The sequence below is a fragment of the Engystomops pustulosus genome, chromosome 3 (genome assembly GCF_040894005.1).
Source record: "Engystomops pustulosus chromosome 3, aEngPut4.maternal, whole genome shotgun sequence".
Classification (NCBI taxonomy): Eukaryota; Metazoa; Chordata; class Amphibia; order Anura; family Leptodactylidae; genus Engystomops; species Engystomops pustulosus.
The window spans coordinates 143794235-143817272 of record NC_092413.1 but is presented as its reverse complement, the minus strand read 5'-3'; the positions used below and the strand labels follow the sequence as shown (position 1 = coordinate 143817272).

The following is a 23038-nucleotide window of genomic DNA, read 5'->3' as shown; positions in this document are numbered from 1 at the left end:
CTGGCATCCACAGGAGACAGTTGTAGCATTTCCTATGCTGTGTGCCAGGGCGGCTTCATTATCACGTTGCCAAGGACCGGTTAGACTTCAGCTGCGGCCTTATACAGGAATGTGAGTGTTCTGTACACTGGCGGGAATACAATGACTAAATATCTTACAGTTGACTCATTTCTACATCAGAATTGGTTATTTATAGGTCATGTTTGTATCCATTCGGATGTTTTTAAAATGTCAGATTCACAAGTCATTCACAAATGGTTACTATCTTACGTTTATAGGTTATGATTCGCACCTGCTTTTAGCTTTTTAAAGATGGCATACTGATTCCCTAGTGTCGTTTAGACAGGACCTAATATACCCATCCAAAATCAGATCTAGAGCATTGGGCCAAATTGCAGTGAAACCTGTTTGTGACCCAAAAAAACTATTGGAAACAGCCCTTTCACTGTGCAATTTTAACCATTACATTGTATTGCAGGTATTGCCATTCTGTGGATTCGGCTCATAATATTGCATGTTATTTATAATGGACTTTAATTCACAAAAAATAATCTACTATATTGAGATTGTAAACCTCTGGCCTTGTGGGACTGCAGTGCAGAATTATTACATGTTCGTATTGGTGCTGAGTGTTTAGCTTGCTGACTGGCAGGTATGTATCCAGTCACATTGACACCTCTACCTGTTACAGATGGGACACTAATATCCTGGGGTTCATGTAGTGATGACTTGCATGAGCACCTTTCCATAGGCCGATGTCTCATCAGGGCTATTTGGTTGTCCCTGTTCAGTGTTTTGTGTGTGTTCTCTTGCTGCAGCTACCCTCTGAGGATTTGGGAAGTCCCTATTGAAATAAGATGTTAGGTTCACAAGACACTTTCTATCTAAGGTGTATGTGTGATCTAATAGTTTTGAGTAGTACAGAAGGTAGTATCAGTGGGTGAAGATTGCTTGCACTCTTCCTGTTTTGTTGGCCTGGAAGAGGTTGCATAAAATGTTTGTTTTTGGGAGGGGGTTGTAGCCATCTGTGCATATCCTGTAGCCCCTTTCATATGCAATGAACTACCCCATCTCCTCCCAAATGTTATCTACTGGCTAGAGAGGGCTGGCTGCTGGTGGGGGGAAGGGACAGGGCTATATCAGCTCTCAGTGTAGGAGTAAGGCCATTACAGCTTCGATTATACAGTGTGGAAGGAAATAACTGGTCTAGATGCTGCCAATGTAAGTGCGGACATTGTGTTATAGCTTGTGTTTGTTGTGTAGTACTCGCTCTCACATTGTGATTGTGTGTAGTCTATCAAACTTAGGAGTCCAAGCCCATTTCCAGGTGTGTATAGATGTAACACCTGGTGAGATATCGGTATGGGGGGGCATTGCAGGGAAGAGCTCGATTTCCGTGTTGGATTATGTGGTGACAATTGTGTGTGAATATAGGTTTAGCTTTGTGATAATTTTTTTTTTCCAAGTAGTCTTCCGACTTCCAACTGTAAATTGCAGGTGAAGTTACTAACTTTATCTTATACCTTTTTGTGGAATTTTGTGGGCAGCTTAACACATACGTTTTTAGTAGTTATATTTGTCTATAGATTATAGAGTTGTTGCTAATCCCATTGAGTACCAGTGTTGGCCTAAACTGACTGCACATAGGGAACAATAGATTAATCACCGGTTGGAGCATATAGATTGAGACACTTTGAATGAAAACTTTGCCTTTGTTGTATAAAACCTTCAGAATACTCTACAACTTTGCTTTATGTGACTTTTATGGAGTTCTTGATGCCTATGTCTTTCTTTACCTGTTGACATGAGAAGGTAAATTGTGAGGTTTGCTGATTTATCAGAGCTGCATATTGGGAGTTTCACATGGATAAGGATATTTTAGGCAAAGATTCTAGGGTACCCAGCACCCCCATAGACCAGTTGGTAAAAAAGAGTCTTGTGTTGTAGGCAGAACTGCAGCTCTACGTCAGTTTAATGTGGATTTGACCTCTTAATAAATTGGGTTTTAAGGTGGCCATTAACTTTATGCAGCTGGAGGTAACATCCCCTCCCCCTCCGACTAGCACCCTGATGGTAAATATCAGAAGGGTCAACTGCTGGGGACATAGTTCAAACTGTACTTATCTCACTAGTACAGTTTGAATATGTATGGAGACCGTAGACACTATGTAACTTCCTGTTACATTCTACAGTCCTTAGCTCCCATTATGGGAGAGACAGCACTTGGTAGTGTGAACCTACAAAGTTTTTGGTAGTGTGGTGTCTATGAAAAAAATTGACATCGGGACCTGGATTACCCATTAATTTCACATAACAACATGGATACCACACAGGAAGAATCTCTAGCATTTGTCTTCTCCCTAAAGGAAATCTTCCATCAAAATCAAGCATGATGAACCAGGGACACAAATTCGTACTCCCTCTGCACTTCCCCTCCTTCTGTCTAGTGTAATCTTACACAGTGGGACAGTTGAAGTGTTCCTGCACAGTGTAACAGCCTGTCAAGCTCACTGCGGAGGGGCTCTGGTAATACACCCTAGAGCCCTTTTGGCTAACTAGCATGCATTTAAGTTGATAAGTTGATTTTAGATGGAAGGAGGCCATGGATAACAAATATAAGATTACTACAGTCACAGTGCCTGGATCTGTGAGTAATATATGGGGGGTAAGGATATTATTTTATCAAATTTACATTTATTAAAATGTCTGCACAGTTTTCTTGGAATGTAAAGTAAGTAAATGCCTTATACCTCTTCAGCTGCTGATCCTGTTCATAATATGGCCGCAGATGGAGGGTCATGTGATTGTCCTTCAGCAAACTACCTTCCATAGCCATGTGGTTTTATGCATGAATATGATCATAAGGCCCTGGAAGGTATATTGGTAATGGACAGTTAGGATCACATGACCCTCGCCATTTTATGCACAGGAACGGCATCCGAACAGGTAACAGACATCTCTGAACCGGGGTCTCTGCTTTACAAGAAAATGGTGCAGAAACTTTACTAGATGTATACATTACAGAAAACTTGAAATAGAGTGGCCAACCCCTTTAATTTATCTGTAGGCTGTGGCACAGCATGTGGTGGTGAATACCATGCTGGCTTCCCCATAACACTTAAACAATGCATAAAAAGGATGTATCCAGAACACACAGATAACTGGCACAAACATGTGGATCTGATATTTTCCTGAGGTGAAGTCTTTGAGGCATTTTCATATTAAAAATATATGCAATCCTTGGCCTCTCATGCAGAGCCCATTCTTGTAATAGTATGGGTATCAGCAATTGGAGCAGACACTGGTTTCCTGTCCTGTAGACAGGGATTGTGGTGTATGTTTAGTGTCTCTTGCATGTGGCATCTGGGTAAGTGATGAGATTAAATATAGAATAGGCTTTTATAGAGGTGAATGTTTAGGATATAGTAAAGGTGTTGGAGAGTTGGTGTCAGAGCTTTCTATTAGATCTATGAAGTGTTCTTACATCTTTTCTCTTTGTCTACAGTGTTACCTTTGTGATTAAATTAACTCTTGTTTACATATGTAAAATCTGGCCTTCAACAATAGCAGCTGGACGCCTTCCCTGAATGCTGCGTTATCATTTGTATGGCTAGGTGAGATGTCACCCTGCTGGGCTCCTCTATACGGTCTCTGGGTGGACCCAAACCCCTGGCCCCAGACCTTTGCATGAGAATAGACTCTTGAGTGAATTCCCTGGTGCTCTTTGTCTTGACAATTCAATTTCGGTTAGAATTTTTTTTTTTCCTGCCAAATGGTTAAGTCTCTGTACATATTAGAAGTGGCTCTTTACATGCTGCAATAAAGCTTATTATTCTTACTCCACAACCCCGTCACAACAGAGACTTGGGAAAACTCTTAAAATAACACAATTATTTTTCTGTAGATCTTGGGAAGTCCACATTTTGTTCTAATGACTAGAAAAATTGCAGCCTTGTTGGTCCTTTGAGTAATAGTATAAATGCATTGTGGGAGTTAAATGGGACAATGAGAGACTGTAGTAATATTTGTGTTCTATGTGCTATCATTCCGTGGACTTGTTAATGATCTAGATCTTTACTCATTCTCCCATAAGGAGTAGTCCTATAGTCATGGGGCAGTCCTGTTTGTGTATGCAGGGAGCTTCCCATCACTCCAGACTGATAGATCTCCCTCCATTACATTGTGAAATCTGTCTTGATGTCTAAGAATGAATGCTTTCATAAACCTACACATGTGTAGTATTTAAGGTTATGATATATTTGTGTGCTTGGTACTGCAGAACAGCCCCATTGACTTGAATGGGATTGAGCTGCATCCGTCCATCCAGACCATTGCATGTGACATCACAGGCCTGAGAAGCATAACCGACATTCACTGAATGTGTTTCACGATTCACAGTGCAGACTTGAGGTCATGGCTGCAAAGTCCAGAGTCCTTGGTGTGTTTGCATATGTTGGTGGAGATTTGCACAAGGCTTTGCACTTGTTGGGTGGTAAATGCTGAGATTATATTTGTAGTGTGTGGAATTTGTCAAAATATTTTTTAAATGAAGATTTTTTACAGACCGTATTATATTTTCAGTGTATTTCATTTACAGTTGGTGAAAATGGGCATGTAATCCATGTGTTTATACAGGTGCTTGCATGCTAGTCCTGCATCTTCCGTCCATGTCTGTGAGGCCATTAGTGGCTGTAGTAGGAGCTGGCTGTGTGACGACATGGATTAGGAATGCCTGTGCTCTATGGAATATTTGTTGAAGCACAATGTCAGCACCGGGTTTGGTGCTGTAACATGAGTCAGTATGACTATTAGCTCTTCTAGATCTTTTACGTTGGCCTCATCATACTGTCCACAGTATTAATATTTTTGGGGACCTACTAATCTTCCCTTTTGGTGTATTTTATGTTTTATATCCTCCAGTTTTAAGTAAAGTTGTATAAGCCCCCATAACACCCCCCCCCCCCCCCCTTTCAGTATTTGTTTATCTGCAAGGAGTCACCCACTTATCCCCTCTTCTTGCCCATTGTGAGGGGGCGGTGCTAACAGAGGGGGTGGGATATGTCTGCCTCTGGCAGACATAACAATGGGGGAAAGTCTCGCTTACAGACAGACACGTTTGACCCAGCATTGTGTATGTTTGTCAGTTTTCAGTTTGACTTTGACTTTGGATTGTGGTTTCTGTGTTTAATATTCTTTTGACATTGTTTTCTATTTTAGACCTTGTGGGGGACCCTATGCAGCAGCACATGAGATGAGTAAAACCACACAGTCTATAGGAGGACCCCCTACTGCCCCTTCCCCTGGACTCCCACAGGTATGTAAAGACTCCCTATATTACTACTTGAGTACATTTTTCGCCAGGCTTATTTGGAGTGTGGTAACTCTGACAGTGTAAATTCAGCTCTGCATATATGCAATCTGTATGATGCTGTACAGGGATGTAATGAATTGCATTGCTAGGTGCAGATGTAATTTCTGTAAGGGTTTCTTATTGTTATATTTTTCTGATTTCAGTCAGCATTCCCCACTGCACCCACAGCCCCTGTGGTGTTTGGGCCTCCGCAGGCAACACAAATGAACACGCAATCGCAACCACGACAAGTAAGTAGCGTACAGCTTATTGTGATGCAACAGTAATAGTTTATTTTTGCTATAAATTGTTACTTATTCATAGTTTTATTACAGAGGCTTAGTCAGCCCCCATTCAGTGTCCCCTTGCATGGTTTTAGATGCTCTCTGTCATGAGTGACTGAAACTTGTGATAAATGTGATGCAAGGTTTTCTAGACAGCTTTTTGGGGGGAAGGGGGTATTATTCACTTATAAAGAAATTGATTATGGGATACTTGCCCTCTATTACTGTTGGTAAAGTTCTCCAATGCTGCGCACTGGACTTTGGGATTGGTATGGCTGGCATAGCTCTGTGTAGGGCACTGCAGTTAGCGCAGCATTCATGTATATCGGACCTTGCTGCAATGCTGCGCACGGGTTTAATTTGGATGTTGAGGTTCTAAACTCCTGGCTGCATGCATTCCCAACCCTTGGCATCTCCCTTGCCCATTTACTTACTTCCAATGATCACCCCTTCTTGTGTAGATTTTTCACATTTTTCTCCTTCCACCTTCTGCTTCTTCCACTTTTTTTCCTCTGCTGCTTGTAACAGGCAGGATTCAGATCTATTCAGGTAATGCTTTGTCTTTGTCTAATGCTAATCCCTAAAGCCAAGCACCTGTATATTGTAGTTACTTAAATTTTGACTGTAATGTTGTGTCACTACCACCAAGTTGGTTTTATTCATTTTTTGCATGTTACTTGCCAAACGTACGCCCTTTCTGGTCATGTACTTTCTGTAAATTGAACTTCCTTTCAACCAAAATGACTGAGGGTCAGAATTTAAGATATAAGTAGGTTTATTTTCCCCTTCAATCTGCTGGCTTACAGTTTATCCACTTTAGCAACCACCTTATTGTTCCATTGTGTCTTTAAATAAAAAAAATCAAAGGTCACAAGAGGATAAGTAAAAGTAGGTTTACTGTGTCCGAATAAACATTATTTGTAGTCTGACACTATGGAAGGTCTGTTTTCCAGCTGTAGACCCAAATAAGATATTTTAAGCTGCATTGTTTGTAAATGGTTGCTGAATTGTATAAAATTATAATTCTATAGATGTATAGCTTTTGATTTTGGTCAGTTTTATAGGCATTTTCTATAGACACGAGCTAAATGCCACTCATTTGTAGGTTTTTTTTTTTTTCTTTCCCTCTTATCTGGTCATTGTTTTCTGATGTCTTATCTTCCCTATTCCTTTAGCATTATTATCCAAGCAGGACACAACCTCCTAGCACAGCAACAAGAGTTCAGACTGGATCTACAGCTCGAGCAGTGCCTCCTGCCCATGTGTACCCAGCTGGTTCCCAAGTGATGATGATACCCTCACAGTTATCCTACACCTCCCAGGGCTACTATATTCAAGGACAGGTCAGTCCATTGCCTTTATTTTTGCCTGATACTTATTTGAACAATTTTATTTTATGCTGACAATACTAAAGTGGAGAGTTTGATTTGAAATATTTTTCTTTTATAGGGTCGCTCTTATGTGATGCCCACACAACAGTACCCTGTACAACCTGGTGCCCCTGGTTTCTTTCCTAATGCCAGTCCCACAGAGTATGGTACCTATGGTAAGTACTGTACTTCACTGTCGCTTTGAAATTTATGCATTAAATTGAACTGGAAAGAAAATTGGGAATTGTCATCAGATTGTCATTTCTGACGTTTAATGTAAAGTTTAACTTTTTGTGGAGAAAGGTGCACACCCCTTTGGTTTGTCATAGGTGTATTAGCTGTGCGATCTCTACAGCTGCTTTCTGCACCTCCCCCTTCATGATGTTTATATGATCAGACGTTGACTATATTTAGTTCAGTGTAGCTTGGATGCAGAAAGGAAGCTGGGAATGTGTAGTGGGGGAAGCGGCAGGCAAATACAGTAAGTTTGAAAGCTTTTAGATGTGCTTATTGGGTCTTCTGGAGATGGCAAAGATGTCAGAATTAAGATTTTTGGTGTTATATCCTATGTAAGGATATAGATCTGTGTGATTTCCCCCCCCCCCCCCCCCCAAAATGTTTGCTTACTCTTAACTCTTTTTTGTATCTAGCCGGAGCATATTACCCAGCACAGCAACAGTTTCCTCCTGGAGTGCCAGGAGCACAAGTAATGATAAATCAGCAACAAGCAATTCCTCCAAAAAGAGAAAGAAAGACGGTGAGTTACAAAGCTTCATAGCTTCCAAGTTTGTGTGTGTGGATTTGTTTATTCCACCCTTATGTATGTGTAGTCATGTTAATGTATTACTATAGGTTACAAATTAAAATTCTCCTTGCTCCTGGGTGATTACTGGCACTCCCAAATGACTTTTTCATCTCCTCCTATTGGTGCAACATTAGCAAATCTGTTATGTAATGCATTGGTGTAGGCAAGTCAGGGGTGATGGGCATCATGGAGGAATAAAATATTTTAAAGTGAAGGAATTTTTAGGAATTTCTAATGAGATTGTGATGTTACTATATCCCATATTAAAGGGTCATGTTCCCTAAACATTCTACAATTGTTATCAATCTGGGGTTCACAGGTAGGAAGACCCCTTTAAGCTGTAATTTTTGTACATTGGTCTTATTCACACCAGGGTTATTACTCATGTAAGAAACGTGGTGCCAGCATGGAAATGCATCATGTGAAAATACAGCAGGACATGATCATATTTAAAGGTTTTCCTTCAAAAATGGCTTGTAAGAGAAAAAAAAAACTTTGAAAAAGGTGTGAGCATCACATACGTGAATGTTAAAGATGTGAAATGCTGTGCACTGTGTACCCTGTAGTGACACATTATTGTTGATACAAATATATTTTTTAAGATAAGTTTAATGGGTGTGGAGCTACCCAGCAGCATTACTTAGACTTGTAAAGGTGACCTCAAAACAACAACTCAGGACTGGGGAATTTACAAGGAAAAGCTGTACTAATTACAGCTGATCCTCCGCCTCATAGCCTCACACTATGACATGTCTGCTAGCTTCAGGTATTGGGTGAAGTTAATGTTTCTGTAAACTTGTCTTTGTTTTGGGGGGGACTTTCTTTCCTTTGAAGCCAAACACCTCCATACACTTTTTTAGATGTTTTCCTTCATCATTGCTTTGCCTGTTTTACATTCTTAGTATGTTTTTCTGCAGCTTGTTTAGGGATAGTTGGGTCTAGTGTTGGGGATAGTTTGGTTCTGGATTGTTAAATGTGCATGTGCTGGGACAGGGAATAATGTGTCCTGCTCCTACTAACCCTTTGATCATTACAAACAAGGCACAGAGCGATTGGGTGAAGCCACTTCATAGCTTGGGTCTGTGTTTGTCTCATTACGCTGATGTCCTGTGCCTTAGTTCTGGCAGCTCTGCAGGGACTCTTTGCTTTAATTTATTTCCCTTACAGCATGTGGCAGTGTTTTCTTTCCACGTGGCTGTTACTGGCTTCCGGAAGTTTCTCTAATCTTTTCTGATACTTTTACTTTTGAACTCTCTTGGTTAAAATTGGTCATAATCTTCTTTAGCAGATGGATTTATTGGTGTTTTTGAATGAGGATATAGTATTTTAAAATTATTCATATAATTTACAATTTTTGCATTAGATAAGGATAAGAGATCCTAATCAAGGAGGAAAGGACGTTACGGATGAAATTTTGTCTGGAGGAAGGACATCTGCCACACCCACACCTCCTCAGGTAAATCCCACTGATCTCCCATAAAGCTGCAGTGTTGACATACTAGGCATGCCTGTGCTATGAAATCAATTATGAATGTTTGTGTGCTCATGTCATTTAGGACTCTTCCCCTACACGATGGAGAGGGGTGTGGGGGAGGGTCTTCCTTATTTGAATGACAAATGTAAGCTTGCTTGGGCAAATTGCCATACCCGAGGCTCTATGAGAAGAAATACATCCTATGCCAGAAAACAAAAATTGCATTAACTTTTTATACTAATAATTATTTTCTGTTCATAGTCAATTGGAGGAACTGATGTGCAGGCGAATGGAGAGAGTGTCCATGTGCCTATTGTAGTACGCCCAGGTAAGCAGAAACAGTGTTCAGCTCCTTTCATAGGGTTTTTCCCTTTCAGCTCCTCTACATTTGACTTGTGGCATTCAATTGATGTGACCTTCATACATTTTTTATATTTTTTTTTTCAGATGATGGCTCAAAGACCACCCAAGTGCTTTCCAAATCATCAGAAAGCCCGTCACCCTCTCCTCCTGCAGAGGAAAATTTGACCATGGCAGATGTTTGTGAGCAAGACTTGACGCTTGATAACACTACACCTGAGGTATCTGTACCTTTGCTAAGGCAATTTAGTTCACCTGAAGTGTCCTTGGTAGAAAACCCATCAACTCAGGTATCTACGCTGCCAGAGGCTCCTGTATCTGATCAGGACATCCCAAGTCTGGTTGAAGTTGGCATTACAGAGACAGCAGTTAAACCAATAGAGTGGGTTTCTGAAGCTCCAGTCATTCACCCACAGCCAGAGTTTTTAACCCCCACCCAGCCTGATGTGTCTGAGTCACAAGAATCTCCTTTGCCACAAGAAGGTTCTTTTCCTGTTTCAGAGGCTGACTTGCACATAGAGTCTCCTCCCTTACAAATTTCACCAGAACCTTGTTCTGTAGAAGCAAAGGAACCATCTATAGATTTTATTGAAGAGCAAAGTACTCTGGAGAGTTTGCCACCTGTCGACCTTCAGACTACCAATGGCCTCTGTGAAGAATTGACTGTACCACTTGCGCAACCAGAGCCTTCCGCTATTTGCCACCCAGAACCCTCCTTGGAATCTCCAATTGCTCAACCAGAGGAACTTCTTACAAATGGAGAGGCATCTCCGGGTATACCGGAAGTTGAGGCTCAGGATACACAGGAATCGCATATTAGTCCCATTACAGAACCTGAGGAAAAGCCAGTTGATCCCACACCTGAAGTTAAGGAAGTCCCAAAAGAACTACCTGCCGAGCCAGAACCCGTTGTTGTACAAACTGCAAAGCCAGCGGCAGAGGTTCCTGTGGCAGGTAATGGGTCTACTATTGATGGTTATGTGCTAAATTGTCATTGTGATACAAAAATTTGCAATTCTCTGTATATTCTAGAAATACATTTTCTATATTGATATAATCTACTGTTTTTATGGGAGCTATCCTTCTTTTCAGTTGATGAAAATGTGTTATAATTTTTGCAGTATTTTTAGAAGCGTCTCCATATCTGGCACATGTTCACATTTTTTATTGAAAATATTTTTCACCCTTTTAGTTGCTGTGTCTGCCCCTAAAAAGAAGAAAAAAATGAAAGATTTTAACAAGAAAGAGCCAGTGGGAGATCTATTAGATGCTTTCAAGGAGGTAAGAAGTTTTTGTTAGTAAGTTATATTTTACATGTAAATGGTTTTTGCTTGTTTTTGGAGGGTTTAAGTTTACTTTCTAACTTTTGGCTTAAAAAGCAATTGCCAGACATTCCAACATCCATTTCTGTAAATCATTGTAGTGGAATAAATTTCCTTCCTTTTACACCTAACCATTTTCCGTTCCATACACAATAAACATTGATATGATTAGTTTGTAAACCCATGAGTTAATTTACAATACAATTCTCAAAGGAAGAACTCTTGTTAGAAGGCTTCAGAATGGTCCATTTACAAAAAATGGCCAGTAAGCAAATTAGTCCGGGCTTATAGACATGCCATAAATGGCCACTTATTGCCTCCAGAGTACCTTCATGCTCCGCAGTACAGGAACTCTTGGCATTCAACTGAAATTGTGATTTAAGTTCATTCACATTAGTGTCTCCTATCAAAGTGTAACTGGGATAGAATACTTTCTTACAATAATCAGAGGTCAACAAAGGACCCTCTTTTCATTGTCATTTAATGTGTAAGTAAACAATGTTTATGTTCTTTATCTGTTAGCCAAGTGATGGTACTCCTGAAGTTACAGAGCCGGCTGCTAACCCACCTGTTGCTACGCCCGAGGTCGACCAAACTCCTAGTGTCCCTGTAGAGGAACAGGATGAGACATGGGAAGAAAAGGAAGACAAACTTGATGCTGAAAATATACAACCAGGAGATCTCAAATACAAATATAAAGAGGGTAAGCAACATCTTATACCGTTTTGGAATGGTGATCATTCAACCGACCATAGAACATTTTCTGTGTTTTGGAGAGCTCATCAATGCTCATTTAGGATGACAATTTCATAATTTAAGACTTTGACCCTTATATTAGCATGCAATAAAATTTTGACAACCTCTGTAGTTGTTGCCTGTGCTCTAGTAACATGGGAGCAGTTAATGTGAGTATTGCATGCAAGAAGTACAGTCAGGAATGATGAGGCTTTTGGAATTGTTGAAAATATATTATATGCCTTTTTAACATTTGGTAATAATTTTTTTTTACAGAGCAGTGGAAGCCTCTGAATCCTGAGGAAAAGAAAAGCTATGACCGGGAATTTTTACTTGGCTTTCAGTTTATTGTGGCAAGCATGCAAAAACCTGAAGGTCTCCCTCAGATTACAGATGTGGTCTTAGACAAGGTAAGTGTCTTTACTATCATATGAATGTATTTTCTCAGTACAATCAGTTGTTAACTGCAGTTGTTTCTTGTAACAGGCAAATAAAACTCCCCTTAGGCCGTTGGATCCCACCAGATTAACTGGCATGAACTGCGGACCAGACTTTACACCATCGTTTGCCAATCTAGGCCGGCCTGCTATGGGAAATCGTGGTCCAGTAAGTTTTTATTCATTGTGTATGAAACTTAAATTGGGATTTATTCAGTCTTATTATGATCTATATTATACTGTATTCCATTAATTTTGCAGCAAGCAAATCTTGGTCCACGCCGATCTCAACAAGGACCTAGAAAAGAGCCGCGTAAAATCATTGCAGCAGTGTCATTAAATGAAAATGTACAGCTAAACAAAGCTGAGAAAGCTTGGAAACCAACTAACAAGAGAGCCAGCGAAGAAGATGATCCGGAGGGTATTAAGACCCAGGTTAGTTGGTTTCTGTAAAAACATTTATGGCATGTCCATAGGAGCAGTTCTTACTGCGGTTTCTGTAACTCCTATACAAGTAAATGACTGATACAAGAGTTGTCAGAATAGATTGGAGTATCCAGGGGCTTGTTCTGGTGCTGAACCTTTTATCTTTTGACTTGCTAGCACACACTTGTGCCCACCCTGGTGTGTATGTCTTTCTATTTCTTTGGTCGCTGTATGTAAAGCAGACTAGGCTATTGATTGCCACAAATCATGCCTATCATGCTAAATCTAATGGATCACTGTACAGAAATTTTTTAACCTTTTATCAAATATATCATCCTTTTATAGGAGTTGTTCCGCAGAGTGCGCAGTATCCTCAACAAGCTGACTCCACAGATGTTCCAACAGCTGATGAAGCAAGTCCAGGACTTGGCCATAGACACAGAGGATAGACTCAAGGGTGTTATTGATTTAATATTTGAAAAGGCTATTTCTGAGCCAAATTTCTCTGTTGCATATGCCAATATGTGCCGCTGCCTTATAGGGGTAAGTCACTTTTTTTGTTGTGTTCAGGTTTTTAGGAAAAATGAAAAACTATGTTCAAACTGATTTGGCAAGCTGTGTATCCCTGCGTGATCTTTGTGCGCTATATAAAGGAATTATTAATTACCCTAGTCCCCCAAATATTTAGTACATCAGGCTAAGGCTCCAAACACATGTCCGTAAATACATTGTGCAATACATTGCGGCCGTACCACAAAGGCCGCTCGCCCTTCTCCACCTGGCTTGAAGCTGACGGCACACGTCTGCTAATGGGGACCTGTGCATGTAGCCTTGTACTGGAAAGTAAAAAAGTTACCTATTCATAGGGGAAACAGTGTGATAATCTTAAAATGACACTAGCTGAGTAGGTTGTACAGTCACCAGTTAAAGCCAAATTTCTGTCAGTCTTTTCAGACTTTACATTTGTTTGTAGTTTGATTGAAATTTCCCTCTTTAAAATTATCCTTGTCTTTTGTCCAGCTTAAGGTCCCAACTACAGACAAGCCAGGAGTGACTGTCAATTTCCGCAAGTTGCTACTAAACCGCTGCCAGAAAGAATTTGAGAAGGACAAAGATGATGATGAGGTGTTTGAAAAGAAGCAGAAGGAAATGGATGCTGCTGCTACGGTAGTTACTGAGTTTGCTTTCTACGTTTTTTTTTTTTTTTTTTTTTTTTTATTTATTTGACTTTTAATTTTTTTGTTTTGTTTTTATTTTGTTAGCATTTGATCAGGAAAGGTCTGTTGTTATTGTTATTCCTGTTCAGTGCCTTAATAGTATTTTTTTTTTTTTCCTTTCTGCAGCCAGAGGAAAAGGCCCGACTTAATGAAGAGTTGATAGAGGCCAGGGATAGCGCTAGACGCAGATCCCTTGGTAATATAAAATTTATCGGTGAACTTTTCAAATTAAAGATGTTGACTGAAGCCATTATGCACGATTGTGTCGTAAAGTTGCTAAAGAACCACGACGAGGAGTCTTTAGAGTGTCTTTGTCGGCTTTTGTCCACAATTGGCAAGGACTTGGACTTTGAAAGGGCCAAGGTAAGACTTTACTATGGGCTTTCATTAAATCTGACTTTCTCATTCCTTTCTTCAAGCACTAGTTGAGCTTTTCTCATCCAGTAGAACAAGCTTGTTAAAGGAAATCTACCATCACAATAGAGCATGATAAACCAGGGACACTGGCTCACAGATCCAGGCACTGTGACACTGGTAATCTTGTTATCTGTAGCTTCCTTACTGCCCCTCTGCTCCTTAGCACTTCCCCACACCCTCTGCAGCATAGTAAGTTCCATCACACAATGGGAGGTGGAAATTCTCCTACACATTGTAACAACCTCCTGTGAGCACTGCCCCAGTAGCCCTTCAGACTCATTAGCATAATTATAAAAGTTGATTTTAGAATGGAGACCATGGGTAACAAATATAAGATTACCAGTCAAGGTGCCTTGATCTATGTAATATAATTTAATATCTTGATATTTGGAAGTCTACGTTATCTGGCTTTGCATAACCCTTTCTCTGCAATAGATGTATCCAACACATTGTCTTAAAATGGTTGCTGTGAGAGGGAGGTGTTTGCACATCAATTTTTCATCATGATTCTGTCAAGTCTGACTGAACCCCATCAACTACAGACATAAATTTGTACATAGTTTCAATAGGAGGATTTATTTTTTTCCCCAATAGGAGGATTTTTTTCTTTTAAAGCATAAAACTTACATTTCATATTGTGCTATGTTTACTTTGTGGGGGGGAATAGATTTGTTCTTTTATGTAACTTTCAATCCATCTATAATCCAGTCAAACCTCTTTGAGCAGACTGCCTACACAGTACTTTGGTCTTTGAAAAGCGGTGGTCTGTTCATTTGGGGGCTGCTTTCATGTACAATGAGGAGCAAAAATCACTGAATAAAGTCTTTTAGGTGGCTTGCTTTTTAATGTTCAGTGTTGTTAAACTACTGTAGATTTAATGTAGGCTAATAGTTTCTTAGTTACTCTGGTTAATGCTTGCATCTAATTTTCAACAGCCTCGTATGGATCAGTATTTTAACCAAATGGATAAAATCATAAAAGAGAGGAAAACATCTTCTCGTATCCGCTTCATGCTTCAAGATGTCATAGATCTACGATTGGTAAGTATTCCTCTATTCTATATATGCAGATATGTACAGATAAAATATAAATGCATGTGAAAAATTGCTATATAGAACACTGTTAATAGAGCAAAGTAAATCATGTGCTCTGCATATTAGTCACCTATTGATAGGTTAATTAAATGTATTTTCTTTAGTGCAACTGGGTACCACGTCGTGCAGATCAGGGCCCTAAGACAATAGATCAGATCCATAAGGAAGCGGAGATGGAAAAGCAGCGTGAGCAGGTTAAGGTACAGCAGCTTATGTCCAAGCAAGACAAGAGACGGGAGCCTCCAGGACGCCCAACAGGTGGACGTGGAAGTCAGCCAACTGATGATGGCTGGAATACTGTGCCCATTAGTAAAGGAAGCCGACCTATTGACACAAGTAGAATTACCAAGATTACCAAGCTTGGGGCTATCGATTCTAACCAATTGCTGGCACCTGGCGGTCGTTTGAGTTGGGGTAAAGGGAGCAGCGGAGGAACTGGAGCAAAACCTGCAGAATCCAGTAAGTTATTATTTATACTGTGATGTAAGGAAAAGCTTTGTCAATCTGTCATAGAAGAATTTGTAATTATTTTCTTATTTCTTCTACCTAGCTCAAGAATCTGGAAGGCCAGCAACCAGCACACTTAATAGGTTTTCTGCCCTACAACAATCTGCTGCTGCAGAGAGTCAGGATTCTAGGCGTTCCGTTCAGAGGTTTGTATCTTTATATAGCTCCATCAAATTCTGTAGCGCTTTACAGATTCTGGGAAACGTACAAATAAAATCAGACGTTACAGAATAATATTCCTATATATAACAATAGGAATGTGAGGGTCCTACTCGCAAGACCTTGTCTGAGGAAGAAGGTGATGTACTTTATATTCAGTCTTTAGCAGAAAACTATTTTTCTTTGTTGTAATCTTAAAATATATTGAAACAAAAATGTAGTTTCGTACTTGGTTTAGACTTTAATATTTTTGGTTTTCCTTAAACCAGATTGAATATTTGTTTACCTTCAAATGTGGAACATAAACTTGTGTAACTGTGCCTATAAACTTGTCAGAAGGGGCATATATGTAATGTTTGCTATTTTGTTGCAGAGGAAGTTCAAGCCGTGACCGCTCTGAGAAGGACAGAGGAGACAGATTTGATAGAGGAGAAAGATTTGACAAAGGTGATATTTTTGAACGTTCCGGCCGCTCTGATCGGGTGAGACCTGTTGTAACCAAGAGAAGTTTTAGCAAGGAGACAGATGACCACAGCAGAGAGCGAGATAGACAGATTCCCCAGGAAGCAATCAGAAAAGTAACAAGTATGGCTGAGCCAAGAGATCGCAGCAAAGACAACAGTAAGTGGTGGTGGTTGTGTTCCTCCTTTAATATTTATCTCCTTGTCTAAATAATGTGTGCATTGTGTTTATTAATACTTAAATCTTTACAGTTAAGCGAGAGCCCCCAACTACTGCTGCACCAGTTACTTCCACTAAGCCTACCCTATCAGAGGAAGAATTAGAAAAGAAATCCAAAGCTATCATAGAAGAATATCTACATATTAATGATATGAAGGTGAGGTACCTTCCCAATAGTTGTTTTTCTGTGGCAATTTGTTTCAAATTATTCCACTAACATTTTTTTTTCTTTTGTCACTACAGGAGGCACTTCAGTGTGTGCAAGAGCTCAGCTGCCCTTCTCTGCTCTTCATCTTTGTACGAAACGGTATCGAGTCCACATTGGAGAGGAGCACTATTGCCCGGGAACACATGGGTCTTCTTTTGTTCTCATTAGTGAAGAATACAACACTGCCGAAAGAACAGTATTATAAGGGGTTTGTATTTCTTTTTTTTTTTTATTTATAGGTGTGCAATTTATTCACGGGTATATATAATTGGATAGTATACAAGTAAGGGGAACGGTTGCATTTTGAGTTCTTGTCAGTGGCTGCCATGTCATACGGCAGTTAATGAGCAAATGTCTTTTTTAGTTAATCTATACTATACAAAACATACTGGGGGGAAATCATTAGGATAAACTTTGCTAGTGAAGAGCTGAAGAGTGTCATCCAGTTTTAGCAAATATTGTTTGTATCATATAAGGTTTCGGTCCATGGTCATGTGATGTCACACAGGTGCACGGCTTGTTACAGTAATCAGTTGTGTCTGCCGGTTTGACATCACATGACCATGGACAGGTTTCTGTCCACATGAAGCTTCCCATAGTATGACTGTAAGGAATTTATACAGAAACTATATACCGTATATACTTGCGTATAAGCCGAGGCCCCTAATTTTACCACCAAAAACTGGGAAAACCTATTGACTCGAGTATAAGCCGAGGGTGGGAAATGCATTGGTCACAACCTCTGCTTATACACAAGTATATACGGTACTTTATACTATTTATTACAGTAAATACATTTTGTTGTTTGTATATCTGAACAATCCATACTAAGATGGGTTCTTTTTACATTGTTTAAAAAAAAAATGGTGATGGTAGCATACTAATTCACATTGTTTGTTTTATTTTCAGAGTCTTAGAAGTACTTGAAGTAGCTGAGGATATGGAGATAGACATCCCTCATATCTGGCTGTATTTAGCTGAACTTATCAGTCCAGTCTTAGCAGAGGGAGGAATTCTCATGGGCGAATTGTTCAGGTAATAAGTGATCTCATTTTTACTGGATAGTGCCTAGGACTATTGGATGTAACATGGTGTGAATGTTATCTTATTATTTTATTTTATTTTTATATAGAGAGTTGACCAAACCTTTGGTTCCTGTGGGGAAGGCCGGTATCCTTTTAGTTGAAATTCTAGGTCTTCTCTGTAAAGGAATGGTGAGTTTTTGTTTTTTAATGAATTCTGTATTTGAGTTTGCTTTGAACTACTTTCTAATAACTGTTACCACTTGTTTTTGTTGCAGTCTCACAAGAAAGCAGGAGCCCTCTGGCAAGAATCGGGACTCAGCTGGAAAGAGTTCTTGTCAAGAGAACAAGATATGAACAAGTTTATCAGTGATAATGTGAGTCTCTAGAAAATTAGCCACTTTTGTCTGTTTTCTTATAAATTTGCAGCCATGCTAGAGGCCAAAAAACTAACATACCGACCTTGTTTTTTATTTCAGAAACTTGAGTACACTTTAGGAGATGAGTCTGAGGCTCCCAGTAAGAAAGACCTCTCTCCAGCAGAGCTAGAGAAGATGCTCACTAAATTATTAAAAGAAAACTTTGCTAACCAGAAAATATTTGACTGGATTGAAGTAAGAACACAGGGAAATTTGAAAAATAAGTTCAATTTTTGTTTGTTTTTTTCACAATTTTAATTTTCTGATATTTTTTTTTTTCCCCTCTTCACAGGCCAACTTGACGGACCAGCAGTTATCTTCTAATACATTTGTTAGAACTCTCATGAGTTCTGTTTGCAACTCTGCCATTATCTGTAAGTCTTGGGCCTTTTCGTTTTATAAACCTTTTGATGTTACCTTGTCAAGCTGACCTTTTCTCCCCGCTTTGTTTTGTAGTTGAAAATCCTTGTAGAGTTGATGTTGGTTTGATCCATAACAGAGCCAAGCTGCTACAAAAATACCTAAATACTGAAGCAAAGGAACTACAAGCTTTGTACGCGTTGCAGGCCCTCGTTGTGAAACTTGACCAGCCCCCAAGTAAGTTGCTTTTTTATTTTCATGTTGGTTTGGAATGAGGAATTTTTCACACAAAAAATGTTGCTGATGATTGTGAAGTGGTTAAATTATCCAGGATATCCTTGTGATAAGTTTGTAAAAAAAAACTGAACATTTACCGTATTTTTCAGACTGTAAGGCACACAAAAAAGCCTTTGATTCTCTCAGTAATCAAAGGTGCGCCTTATAGTCCAGTGCACCTTATATATGAACCGCAGACAACAGCTGCCTTGAACTGTGCACAGGTCTGCCACCTGCTGGTCATTCATCCTTATAATCAGGTGAGCCTTGTATATGAACCTAGACGTTTAGCAGGCATTAATTGATGGTGCGATTTATAATCCGGTGCGCTTTATAGTCCGAAAAATACGGTAATCTATCCATAAAATGAGTGGTCAATGGCTCGCCTTTATCCTACAGAGCACCGTGCTCTGCAGTGTGTTCGGACCCCGACATTCAATGTATAATCCAAAGGAAAAACCAATTCACTCCAACTGCATATCTTCCGTTCCAAGTTTTTTTTTTTCTTCGTATAATCAAATAATAAGCATAAAAGTGGGATAAAAGAGTATAATAACATAGGATTAAATAGTCCTGTTGTTCAAGACTATCTGCCTAGTGAGATGCTGTCTCTTCACTTCCTAAAACACCCACCAAAATATTATAAACCGGCTGTGTAATATAGTTCAGCTTCATTTACGTAAAGGAAGCAAACCAGGCCCTGTGAAGAACATGGGTTCATTGTCTGCAGCACTTCACATGCCAATGTGCAAAAGTGCAATTGGTTACCAATCCCTAAGCTATGTGATCTATTTTTAAAAACCGGAATACCCCTTCAGTTACCGATGAAAGAATAGCAGCAGTCACTCAAAAACAAGCCCTAATATTGCTAGGAAAAATGGTAAATGGTATTTGGGAAGCTTTAGGGGATGCTTTTAGGTTATTAGTCTAAAACAAGTAGTCGCTCACCATACAAGCCAAGTTGGGATTTGAGATGGGTAATTGCTCCCGACACCTACAGCTATGCAATGATAATCAAAGAATGTGCCATTTGAAAAATGCTAACTAGTGATATGTTTTCTCATAGATCTCTTAAGAATGTTTTTCGATGCGCTATATGATGAAGATGTGATCAAGGAAGAACCATTTTACAAATGGGAATCTAGCAAGGACGCAGCAGAGCAGCAAGGAAAGGGGGTCGCCTTGAAATCTGTAACGGCCTTCTTTACATGGTTACGGGAAGCAGAAGTTGAATCTGACACTGAACACAAGGACTAGAAATTTGCCTTTACGCTTGCTCTTGTTTTCTTTGGGGCTTCCAGTTTTTGTTTTGTCCCCCCCCCCTTCTTTGTACAATTTTTTTTTTTCTTTTCTTTTCTTTCCTTTTTTTTTTTTTTTTTTTTTACTATGAAACACATGAATCCCAATGATTTTGCATTTCTGAGAATGTATTGACTCTTGCTGATGAGGCCTGATAGAGGGTGGGAGGTAACCTGGCATATGAAGGCATTGAAGGTCACAAAGCCTGGTATTAGCAGGCGCTTGCTGGAATGAAGCCTTGGCACATGGGCAGGCGGCAATGGTGTTTTTTTGTTTATTTTTTTGTTAATGCAACAATCACATGGGGTTTCACAAAACAAAAATACTTGAGGTATTTGGGACTGCTAAAAAAAGGGTGGAAAGCTGTGTCCCACTTTATTCACCTCCTTTTCATCACCTAAGTGGGGCACATGCAGACCTTTTTCTTGTGCAGGCGTGTTTTTCCTTTATTTTTTTTTTCCCCCCATCTTTCCCGAAAGAGCATTTGGAGCCTTTATGCTTCAGTGGGACGGAGCACTTGAGCTTCTCTATTGCTCTTTATGGCTGAAATATAGATATATAAATATATATATAAATATATATAATTATTACAAATTGTTTTTGGTTTGAAGGTGGCAGTAAGCCACTTTTGAATCTCGTGTTTTGCTCTCCAGTACATACCTGGAGTTCAGGGCACTGACCGAACTTTTTTTTATTTTATTAAAAAGACAATGAACTTCTAATTGATCTGTAATTCATGTTGTTGGATGCTCTACCAGCAGCTGGATTTTTCCCTATTTGGTTAGTCGTGTTTTTTTTTTTTCAGGTTTTTTTTTTTTTTTTCCCTTCTCCCCGACAAGTCTCCTTTCTTAGTGGAGTAGATTTTTATTTCTATTCAGATCACCATGTGTTGGAAAGAGGCATCTCTCAACCCTAGCAAATTCTGTATTTATAGAGAAAGCAAAGCCTTTTGGTTATTTGTCCTTCCAAAATGTTTTGGAGGTTCTTGTAATTATTAAACCAAGTAAGAATGAAATTTGTAAATACTTTTTGCTTTCTTTATTAAGTATTTAATGATTCTGACATACAATTTCCCCAAAACCTCTTTTCACAGAAACTGGAAATAAATGAGAACCTTACGTAATGTGTCTTGATTTTTCTATGTGCGCCAAATGGATTCTAGCCCTTCATCCAGACTTCTATTAGGGTTGGATAAAAAGGAATTTTATATGGATGTTTTAAAACTTAAGGTTTCAATTCCCAGTGACAAGTGAATGTGAGAGCTTCAGTAAGCTTTGCAACAACTAAATGACGCGTATTGTCTCTTTAAAAAGGTGAAGTAAAGCGTGATGTTTCGGACCCCGGAGAGATACACAAGCTCAATTATACTTTTAGACACTCCCAGAACACAAAGTTTTGGAAGGTGCAGGAAGTGATTTAGTGATGTCCACACAATAAATCACTACTCTTAATGGCTAAAAGACCCCTTTCACTAGCCTCTGTGAAACAAGACCTTATCAACCCAAAGAAGCCACCACCAGCTCTCCTTTAATAAAAGCCCGATCCGTAGCAGGATTATATAGGGGGAGGAACCAACCTGGTAGCATGTATTAAACAGACCTGGACATGGGGATTCGTGGATCGACATAAAAAAACAACACAGGTTAAATTTTATATTTAATTGCCTTATATGACAGGAGATATATATGCTTAAGCAGAGTACAAATACACGGGTAGGACTAAAAGTATTAGAATACAGTATGTTACCTTCTGTGGGCCTTATGGAAACAGATAAGCCACACTTCAAGATCCTTCCTTTGCTTGTGATGGTGAATTGTTCCCCAGGCAAAGACACTGGGCCTCAGCAGTCCTCTGATTATATTGGGTGCGGAGACACCCCTGCACACCCAGTCTAAGGACTCTCCTATTTGGTATTAAATCCAGAACATTTGGGAAGTTGTAGCTTCTCAAGGGGTAGTCGTAGGGTTAGGGTTCTGGTCTTATTTGCATCCGGGTGAAACCCTGGATCACATTGATGCCAAAGGTGACCTATTTATTATGGTTCCATTCAGAGATATTTGTATCTCTGTACAAGAATCTAGTGAGTCATAGCTATATGATCCCTTGGCTATACTGAGCCCAAAAACGTATTTGCCCTTTTGCTGAGATGGACCATAACTGGCCATAACTAACATATTGGTCTGGTATTTTTTATAATCCACCGTCTGGCCAAACAAAATAGAGGGAAGTCAGATCCTGGGAGCTGTTGCAGCTGGGGAAGTCCTTTGAAGCTCTACCACCTGGAGATTTGATGACACTTTAGCTCAATTAGGCGAATCAAGATGAGGCTGGAGGAAAGGGGGAATTTGAACCCACATTGAGGCTGCAGTCACACGTTTTCTTTTTGTTTAACACATGCGTTTTTAAACAGTTGAGATTTGCCTTTATTACGATGTCGACTTTGAGTTTTACAAAACGCATGCGTTATTGTGATGTTGGCGCATGTTTGTTTAGTTGGTGCATCTTTAATGCGTGTGTTAGCACTTGTGTTTTGTAAATACAATGTTGACAACAATGTAATTTGGCAAATCTCCTCTTCAGCTGTTTGCGTTTAACACATGCATTTTCAAACAAAACTCAACATGTGACCACAGCCTCAGAAGTAAAAGGCCCCCTTCTCCTGTCATATTTATCACAATCTTTATCACAATATATGATGCCTTGTTCTGGTGAGAGTTCCTTCTCATCTGCTCTAGACTCCCAGGTCATGTTAGCCAAGCAGTGCACACCATGCTGTGCCCATGGACTTCTGTGGGACTTCTGGATTGGCTTACAGT

The 23038-nt window shown here is 39.6% G+C and overlaps 1 protein-coding gene across 2 annotated transcripts; it reads left to right on the top strand.

The window, feature by feature from the left end:
- On the top strand, window positions 1-21340 carry EIF4G1 (eukaryotic translation initiation factor 4 gamma 1). 2 transcript variants are annotated; one of them, XM_072142375.1, is made up of 31 exons: window positions 1-111; window positions 5218-5314; window positions 5515-5601; window positions 6163-6183; window positions 6810-6977; window positions 7084-7180; window positions 7655-7761; window positions 9173-9265; window positions 9545-9611; window positions 9731-10597; window positions 10836-10924; window positions 11488-11668; window positions 11977-12110; window positions 12187-12306; window positions 12399-12572; window positions 12909-13106; window positions 13584-13730; window positions 13907-14143; window positions 15133-15237; window positions 15396-15750; window positions 15842-15944; window positions 16331-16578; window positions 16671-16795; window positions 16882-17054; window positions 17756-17881; window positions 17979-18060; window positions 18147-18245; window positions 18348-18482; window positions 18580-18661; window positions 18744-18884; window positions 19990-21340. In XM_072142375.1, exons 1-31 carry the CDS (start codon window positions 35-37, stop codon window positions 20178-20180), a joined length of 4926 nt encoding a protein of 1641 aa, XP_071998476.1. In that variant the 5' UTR covers window positions 1-34; the 3' UTR covers window positions 20181-21340. The 2 variants fall into 2 exon arrangements, with proteins under 2 accessions (XP_071998476.1, XP_071998477.1); XM_072142376.1 differs by lacking the exon at window positions 6163-6183.
- Window positions 21341-23038: the final 1698 nt, after the last annotated feature.

What these genes read in the sequence shown, in the direction of transcription:
- EIF4G1 (XM_072142375.1), top strand. Translation starts at nt 35, where the DNA reads ATGCTGTGTGCCAGGGCGGCTTCATTATCACGTTGCCAAGGACCGGTT. An exon ending in CAGGATTCAGATCTATTCAG is followed by an intron (nt 6,184 to 6,809) that starts GTAATGCTTTGT and finishes CTATTCCTTTAG; the next exon opens with CATTATTATCCAAGCAGGAC. An exon ending in CAGATGTGGTCTTAGACAAG is followed by an intron (nt 12,111 to 12,186) that starts GTAAGTGTCTTT and finishes TTCTTGTAACAG; the next exon opens with GCAAATAAAACTCCCCTTAG.